Source organism: Melanostigma gelatinosum (assembly GCF_949748355.1).
Source record: "Melanostigma gelatinosum genome assembly, chromosome: 15".
Classification (NCBI taxonomy): Eukaryota; Metazoa; Chordata; class Actinopteri; order Perciformes; family Zoarcidae; genus Melanostigma; species Melanostigma gelatinosum.
In genome coordinates, this window is record NC_136648.1 from 7409872 (window position 1) to 7418948 (window position 9077).

General features: G+C 41.8%; 1 protein-coding gene across 2 annotated transcripts; it reads right to left on the reverse strand.

Moving 5' to 3' along the window:
• Positions 1-591: 591 nt before the first annotated feature.
• adcyap1b (adenylate cyclase activating polypeptide 1b) lies at positions 592-5606 on the reverse strand. Of its 2 annotated transcripts, XM_079284749.1 has the most exons (5): positions 5454-5606; positions 4941-5045; positions 3871-4005; positions 3372-3476; positions 592-2736 (listed from the first exon to the last, which is right to left on the reverse strand). In XM_079284749.1, the coding sequence occupies exons 2-5, from the start codon at positions 5042-5044 to the stop codon at positions 2553-2555; spliced, it is 528 nt and encodes a 175-aa protein (XP_079140875.1). In that variant the 5' UTR covers position 5045; positions 5454-5606; the 3' UTR covers positions 592-2552. The 2 variants fall into 2 exon arrangements, with proteins under 2 accessions (XP_079140875.1, XP_079140876.1); XM_079284750.1 differs by lacking the exon at positions 3372-3476.
• Positions 5607-9077: the final 3471 nt, after the last annotated feature.

Here is a 9077-nt window from a genome sequence, read left to right on the forward strand (position 1 = left end):
ATTGTTCACAACTCTCGCAGACACTGAACACCCCAAACTCATGCACACACACACACACACATTGCCTGTTCCATCAACATATACATTCTGTACTTTTTATATTTTTATACTCAATAAATCATTGGCCATGCTTTAAAAGAAAGCCTAATACTACTACTACTCTTGGGGCCGACTAAGCTGAGCGATCAAACAGAGTGAAACGAAGTTTCAATGTACGCTTATGGACTGCAGCATTGTAGGGCCACTTAAATTGCCATCTGTCACTTGTGGCGAATTTCATTTATATTTTTTTCTCACGTCGAAGCAAGGCACCAAAGCCAAACGCTGTTTCCACCTTCACGTGCACATTCAGTCACCCATTTACACAAAACATCTGATGCACGCTCAAACACGCAAAACACGAAGGCTCACCGACATTCAAACATCTACTTTTCCATTCAAACAAAGCCTATTGGATAAAGACGACATTGAAGAAGGAGTGTGTTGATAGTTTCTATGGGGGGGGGGGGGGGGGGGCGCAGGCCACTGCTTGGATTGCAGAGGTGCATAATGTTGCATTTGCATGACATTGAATGTGAGACGTCTCCCTAATAGACATCAGTGGAATGATCCCTCATCCACCTCCGTTCTAGAGTGAGAGGGAAACTCAGAGGGGCCTGTTCTGTTCATCCTCCTGCCGATACCAAAGGGAACATTTTAACATCTATTTGTTGTCGGACTCATTGACCCCGATGTTACTTTGCCAGGTGAAGAGCAGCGGCGGGGCTCTCGCCTCTTGTTTCGTCTCTGTATCCAGGTGTGAGAACCTCTCTCAGGCTTTGTGGGCGCTGTGACCCGTCTCTTCACTTTGTTTTCTCTCTCTCACACACACACGCACACACACACACATCTTCTCTTTGTCTCCAGCTCTGTCTTCCTCTCTATGCACACCTATCTCTCTCTCTCTCTCTCTCTCTCTCTCTCTCTCACCTAACACTCTCCTCATCTCTTCATCACATCCTCACTGCACGAACCTCAGCAGACATCTAACACAGATCAGATTCGTCTGAACAAAGAATCACAGCACTGTCTAATCAGCTATTATGCACGGCGATCTAGAAGCAAAATAATCTTTAAAAACCGCTACCAGGACAAAGGCAATCAACAAAGAGAGGGGGGGGGGGGGTCCAGTGTCTCATCTTATGATATCCACAATGACAGCAGCATGGGGGAGGTAAGAATTCAACAAGTCAGTGCAGTACCAGTTTCCACCACTTCTAGCCCTCCTTGTTTTTCCACTTGTTTTTGCTGAAATAGGCTTAGCACAGCCCACCTACCCAAATAGCACAATCTAAAAAAGCACGATGACATGCAGTTTCGAAGCAAAAATCAGCAAGGTGTCAGTTTCCACATGCACCAATAAATAAGAAACATATTAAATATCCCTAACTGCAACTCGGATGCTACCTTTCCTCTCCACCTCTGGTCACAAATATATGCTTCATTTCCTGCATCTTGTTCTGGGTCCGTTCTGAATATTTGTAGTGCTGCCGAAAGACAATCAACAGTTGAAGCACATTCTTCCAAATAAGTCTGTTGACTGAAACACAGACAACACTGAGATGACGATGCGCACTGTGTGTAATTTCTATACTGTACATAACGCACGCACACACACACACACACACACACACACACACACACACGTGGAACATTCTTAACACAGCACGATTTATCTCCCCACAGTAAATTACTTTGAGGCAAGTGAGCAAGCAGTGTTTGCCGCATACTGTCAACAGCAACTTGAGTGCTTCCTGTATCTCTAAAGGCAATAGTGCCCTTGCAAAAGCCTGCAATTAAATTTCTGCTGAAAAGAGGGTCGGATTTTTACCACCAGTTACATGAATGGCCGTGGGAGTCAATCAGTTTTTCCATCAAATGAGAGGCTGTTCAACAAACGCCACGTGGACTCCCCTGGAGGGGCAGCAAGCTCTAGGAACCCACAGAGCTCCCATTAAGGGAGCGAGGAGGAGAGTGGACAAGGGCAACATCTATCATTTAGGATAAGCCCCGATATGCCTCACATAGCATGCTCACTGCTTCTTTGGGCCTGTTTGGAAAACAAACACTAAAAAAATAGAACGTTGGTTACAAAAATAAGTATAACATTCAATACTTTGATTGTCTTTTTAAAATCTATTTATTTTCTGCATATGTAGATGACCTTTAGAGATTCCAAGCGCATAATGTTGAAGGTGCACAATTATCTTTTTTTTTTTCTCTTTCTTCTAATTTCTTCTTTTTTTTGCCATTTTCTTTTGTTTTTTAAACATCTCAACATGAAAATAAAATATTGGTCCACAAAGTATAACTGTGCGGTATCAAGTGCTTTTGTACAAAAAGAAAAAAAAACGATATTATTATTAAAATATTCATTTTAATGGCTTTACTTCATACATAAATACATGTTGAAAGAACACAGGCGCAATCCACTGGTTGGTCAGATATATCTGAATGACTTTGATTTAACGACTGGATGTATATACACAGGAGTGTTTGGCGCTTTAACAACGCTACAAATAGGCAAGTCGGCGTCCTTTGTTCCTAACTCTCTGTCTGTACCTTCTTCCCAGAACCGCTGCCAGGTATTTCTGCACGGCCATCTGCTTTCTATAGCGACTGTAGCTGTCGGTGAAGATCCCATCTGAATGTCTTTTGGATAAAGGCTCTGACTCTTCCTCCATGCTGTTGTCTTCACTGAAAAAAAATGAAAAAAAAGAGTAAAGCTGCAGCCATCCACGTCTAAACACATTTCTGCTCGTTTTTGATTTGACGTCTGATAATATATTCTTCTTGTCATGATACAATGTTACCTACAATGATTAATAATTCATTTTGGGGCCTTTTATGCTTTTTCTTTCTTTAAAAAAAATGGGCGCCAAGCAAGACAGTGTGAAAGAAACAGTGATTTGAAGCGTTTTAGAAAGATTATAAATTGTTAATTTCAGCCCATTGCATATTCTGACGCATGTTTTTTTTTTTTTTTTCATCAGAGCGTGGGAAAACCAAATATATTTGATGGATTAATCAAATTAAAATCGAAGTGTATTTTAGTCTCAGAAAGCTGACCCTCAATGTTAATAAGGGAGGACACTGATCATGAGCGCAGAGCTGCGCCACAACAAATATGCGCCACAACAAATACAGAAACTAAATGAAAATGAATACACGTTGTTGTTGTTTTTCATATGAGAGAGATACAAAAAAATGAGACTGAGAACAAAACACGCACATTAAATGACAGACAATGATGCAGCAGCCTGGACTTGTGCAGCGGAGAAACATAATAAAAGTGATGACTGCAGGTGAACGCTTATAAGAAATGCCCTTACCCTGCACGAATTGTCACCAGAGAATGCAGATAATGTCTCGCTGTTAACTGACCCAGGATCTCCCTCAAGGCTCTATCTAATTCTTCCTCAGCATGCCTTTCTGGTCTGAGATGATAAAACGCCAAAACACATAGATCGTCAGTGACTAAAAAAAGCGCAGACAAAATGATCAAAAGTAGCCTAAAATGTCCCCACCCACAGGTCCAATACCACATCAGCTGCAATTCAATCGGAGCCTCGGAGCTTTTTTTTTTCTTTCTTTTTTTTTTGTGCACACAGACTATCCTTCCGTGTGTGCCGAGCTTTTTTTGATTTAATCTTGATTATTAACAGTATTTGGAACCAACATTTTAGGCTACTCGGTGTGAAAATAACACTGAACAAATAACATGAGAAACTCTGGGGAAAACAAAGCAAGCAAACATTATCGCAAACAGCAAAGAAGTCATTAAAAATGGAATCCAGCTCGAGGCTCGAGCTGCGATGAAAGCACGTTTACCTCTTCTCTGGTGGGTAGTAGAGAGTGTACGCGTCGTCGTTTAAGGATGGCGGGCTCCGTATAGCAATCTGATCGCCATCAAAACCCATGTCGGACAATGAGTTCCCGTCCTCATCGAAGGCGTCGTTGTCGAGTCTGAAAGACGGAGAGCATTCATCACAAATTTGATCTGTGTGCACAAGTGGGACGCAGCAGTGAAAGAATGCCAAAATGTCTGCTTCCGTTTGTAAAATCACTGGCAGGTTAAATGCATTAGAGACAAGGGGAGGAAACGAAAACAAATCTAATACCTGGAGGTGTTTGGAAATAAAAAAAACAGAAAACGAATTATTTAAATGTGGCCAACAAATAGTGGCTTAAAATGTGTTGAATGTGTATCTTCGTGTTTATTTTTGTTGAAATAGAATGTTGTTTTTTTCATCGGAAAAATCTGTTTTTAATTCCAACTTGGTGCTGCTGCTTTGAACACAGGTTGAAGCCTTATTAATAATTTAAGAATCGAAACAAAGGGTGTGAAAATGATCACACTCAGTGGAGGCGAGGAGCCCTTTTTTTTATTAAAAGAATGCCGCAATTAGCAGTGAAATATAAGAATCAAGAAGAACCACGCCCAAATTATGGATAGGCTTTCCAGAGAAAAAAAAATAGAATAAATCGTAAATGCATGGAGCTCTCCTATTCGCTTTGCCTCGCCTCTCCTTGGTGACGCCAGTCCACCGTCATCCCAAGGGCTATCAATTGCATTGACTGCACTCTCATTTTTAATAAGGGGAGTTCTGTGAACCGTCCCACCGGACAGATACCTCACCGCACTTTCCATTATCACTGTCCACACAGGACTTGCATTTGCGTAAGTTAAAATGACTGTTTCCTTGTGTTCGATTACAAAATTACGCACACTTTTTAAAAATAAAAGTGCCAAAATCCAAATCTTCAAAAATGAGGAAAGAAATCATCAATAACAATGAAAATACCATCATTGAACAAACTGGTGTTTAGCAGCAACATGGATCAGTTAAAAATAATGACTATAATCAGGTTATAAAGAACCACAAAGCACGTCCACCTACCTAATCTTCGGGTAACTTAGTCCGATAGGTGTGCAGAAGACGCTGTAGTGCATTAAGATTCCGTAGACGAGCAAGATTAAAGTCGTTTTACTCGAACTGGCCATGCTGTTAGAAGATAAAAACAGACGTAACATTAGGTTAGTCACTGCTATAGAAATAACATGCCAGCTCTTTGTTCTGCCAAATGATGATCATGCTGCGCTACTTCTCTCATCACAAACTACAAAAGCTGGATCGAACATAAACCGGTTTAATATTAACTGAATACTGGAGACACAGCGTCCGTTTGCTCAAACCCCCCCAAAAACAAAGATTTCTGTCTGTTTTATTCATCCGTTTCCGTAAAAGTTAAACTGTGGTACTGACACCGAATCCTTTGCATGCAGTGCCAAAGTAATAATTAAAAAACATCAGATCTCCATGCAATGCAGAAAATAATTTCCATTACTTTATCTCGCTCTCCATCAATGCATTTCTCCGAGTGTTAAGACAATCCGCAGATAAAGCACATACCTATAGCAGGAGAGCAGGGAGAGCGCTGTGATGTAGGATGCGATCCGGGCGCGGCTGTGGTTGTGTGTGTGTGTGTGTGTGTGTGAGAGAGAGAGACGGTTTCTTTCTCAAGGCACTTCTTTCCCGGCTGAAGCGCCTTCGTCGTCTCCTTATGTTCCCCTCAGTGCAGCCTGTGTCTCACTTTCAAGACACAGTTAGGAGGACTCAGCCCGGCGCACAGGTGAACAAAAACTCGGTTGGAAAGTGCGCTGTCCGTTCGTCTGCATATCGCTGCTCTAAACTTTTGTCCTGTGCTGTGATTGCCTTGGTTTTTTATCTATGTATCGTAAGCCTGGCCCCCCTCCCCCCTCCTCCCTCCAGTATGTCACATTAAGGATGCTATAGACGTCATCAAGTTTGCCTCCCGGAATAAAAAAGTACAGTTCCTTCCTCATCGATGCATCCGTCACCCCCCCCCCCCCCTCCCCCCCTTCACCACCACCACCACCTCCATCCTGAGATGGAAGTTTGCTTCCAAACTTTTTTCCTTTTAAATATATATATATTTTTTTTTAACTGAAATGTTTGTGAATGCATGAACACGAGATGATGGGACGGTCAATACAAATCAATTTGTCCCTCACCGCCACCGCGACGGGTTATTTCCCACGCGTCATCAACAAGTACAATTAGGCTTTTTATGATTATGACAGCTGGGAAACGATCTTCTTGGCTGGTGGTCGTGGTTTCGTGTGACTGGATGGGGGGCATACTTCCGCTGAGCAAGCCCAAGAGGCCTCTGGGGAGTCAGGAGCTGTCCAGTGCTGAAACCAATCGTCTCAAATTGCGGCTTTCTGTATTTAAAGTCACTTATTCGAATCATTTCCAATAATTGTTCGCTGGATATCGACGGGCTGCCTGTAATGGCCGCCCAGTGACGGCGCCGAGGCCTCGGCGTATGCGTTAGATTGTTGAAATAAACGAGGCACGTAATCTGATTCGAAGCTGGTGACGCAGGATGCCGGTTCAGAGAGGTTTCAGCCTACGTAAGCTTTAAAAGACGGTCCACTCATTTCCCCAACATTGTTTCTGAAATTGTCTGTATTGTCATAATGCGCTGAATGATACTTTAAAACGAAAAAAGAAACTCTAGAAAAAGGTGTAGCTGTACTGTTATATATGTGGCAATTAACCAAGAAGCAGGCCTGATTCTGTCCACGCTGATGAAGCCTTGTTTGGCACATTTTATGCCTCTCTTTAATGTGCTTCTTATTATTTGCTAATAATACAGTCAAATACAATTGCACTTAAGTATAAACTTGGCATTTATATTCCCGACATAAAATTGATGGCTTACATCAGCGATGTGATGGATGCAAGTTATGAGGCTTTTAATTTGAAGGGCACTAATTTGGCAGTCCTGTCTGGGGGCTCGTTTTAATCACCAACTCAGGTTAGTGCGCCTTTTGATTGAGCTCTGTTCAACACTGAATCAGACATATAGCTCACCGACCAATTGAAGAGTTTGCCAAAGAGGAGAGAGATTCACGTCAGCGTTTTGTTTACTCTGATGCAATATGACGAACAGAGCCAGCCACTGCCGGATGAGAGGGGGGGGGGGGGGGGGGGGGCTATCCACAAGTTCTTCTTTGACTGGCGCGATTCCCACGACGAGCTCAACTTAAACCCTACCTGTTTTAAATGGAGCAGACCAACGGTCGGCCTGTCACTGCAGGAGTAAGATGCAGCTCGGTAGCCTGAGCAAACAGCGCCATCATGAGGACGAGGAGAGACGCGCGCGAGGTTCGGTCGTCATGAACACGGTGAGAAAAGATGAGTCAATACTCTCACGTGTGGTCCTCGTGAGGTTCACGACAATAACCAAGATCTGTTGCGTTTGCTCAGCAGAACAAATGAAGGCTTCACCCCCACTCTCCCAACAATATATTTTAATTGGAATTAATTTACTAAACATTTGAATTGGATTAAAACCTTTATTTAATCAGGTTTTTCGTTGAGATCAGGCATGATATAGAATCCACTAGGTTATTATATTATCTTTTATTAAGACTTTTCAATTATTACAGGATAAGATTTAGTTTGAATCAATGTTAGACTGCATTCATTTATTGGGTTAAATTGGGTCAATTTGATTTGATTGCATTCATGGTTAATGACTACGTCGATTACGATTTGCTTTAGAGGGATATCTACCAACTACACAGCATTCGTTTTTCGTAAGCTAACACTTAATGTGAACAGTCTGGATTTAGCACAAGTCCGGTGGATCTCACCCTGTTTGGTTCTGACTCATTCAATTGAAGCAGTGTTGCGACCCCTTGTTGGTTGGATGTCTGATTTGTGATTTTCCACCTCGAAACATCTCAAAGTGTTTATTTAAGAAACCGGAAGAGGGCATAATGTTGTATGGAAAATTCAAAATGCCTTAATGAAAGCAAATCAAACCAAGAAACAAAGTGGAATACAATACACATTGTTATATGTAATTCCCTTTATAATGTGGGCCCATGGTTATACGTGTTTTTCATTCAAATCACCTTTCGCTAAGCCCCGCCCCTTAAACTCAGACTGACCAATCATAGCATAGCATCAGCCAGGCTCTATCACCGTCCTACACTGAATGTCTACACGTGCTGCTTTTGCTTTATACTGATTGTTACAGTGAATAAATAACGCCCATGGCTTTAGAGGAATGTGTGGTTCCTTAATCTCATTGTTTTATGCCTCGATCGCAGGTGTAGTGATTCACTTTTACCCCTTGGAGGGGTCTCAACCCTTAGATTGGGAAACACCGAAGCTACAACTCCACTTGCTCACACTGTCCATTATTACCTGTCAAAGAATCTCAAATAATCCAATTAGACACAATGTACTTCAGGCACACAATATGTTTTATATGAGCACAAATCTTTATTTTTATAGAAATATAGGAAATATAGGAAATAATATAACCTAACAACCGAGTGAGTTCCAGAAATGCAGTGTTTTTGTGTGTATATTTGTGTGTGTGTGTGTGTGTGTGTGTGTGTGTGTGTGTGTGTGTGTGTGTGTGTGTGTGTGTGTGTGTGTGTGTGTGTGTGTGTGTGTGTGTGTGTGTGTGTGTGTGTGTGTGTGTGTGTGTGTGTGTGGACACTTCCAGAGCCGCCTGCGCACAGTGCAGTCCGAAGTCAGTAGGGGTCAGCAAATCACTTCAAACTAAGCCGAAAAAAATATCTCATACTTATTGAACCTGCAGTGTTGAAGTATTGTAGTCATATTGTTTACTCGTACAATATGTTTAGGATGCAATTTCAACACGGACACCCCCTCTCAAAAACAGCTTTATCCTAGCGTTTTACTTGTATAATCATATAACTGTCCACAGCAATAACATTTAACCAGGCCCACACTATCCCTTTGGAAATGTCACGTGACTGACAGAAAGTTATCATGCATAACGTGCTGCAAGCCTAGCCTATATATAATGTTAACTATATAATGTTATAAGTAATAAGTAAGTATGTAATTCATCCATGCATTCAATCTAGAGGTTGCCTGCACATTACAAATACGGTTAAAAGCTTAAACGGAACGACACAACATCGCTATTTATGTCTAATGTTCTACTTGATTCGGTTTGGGTGA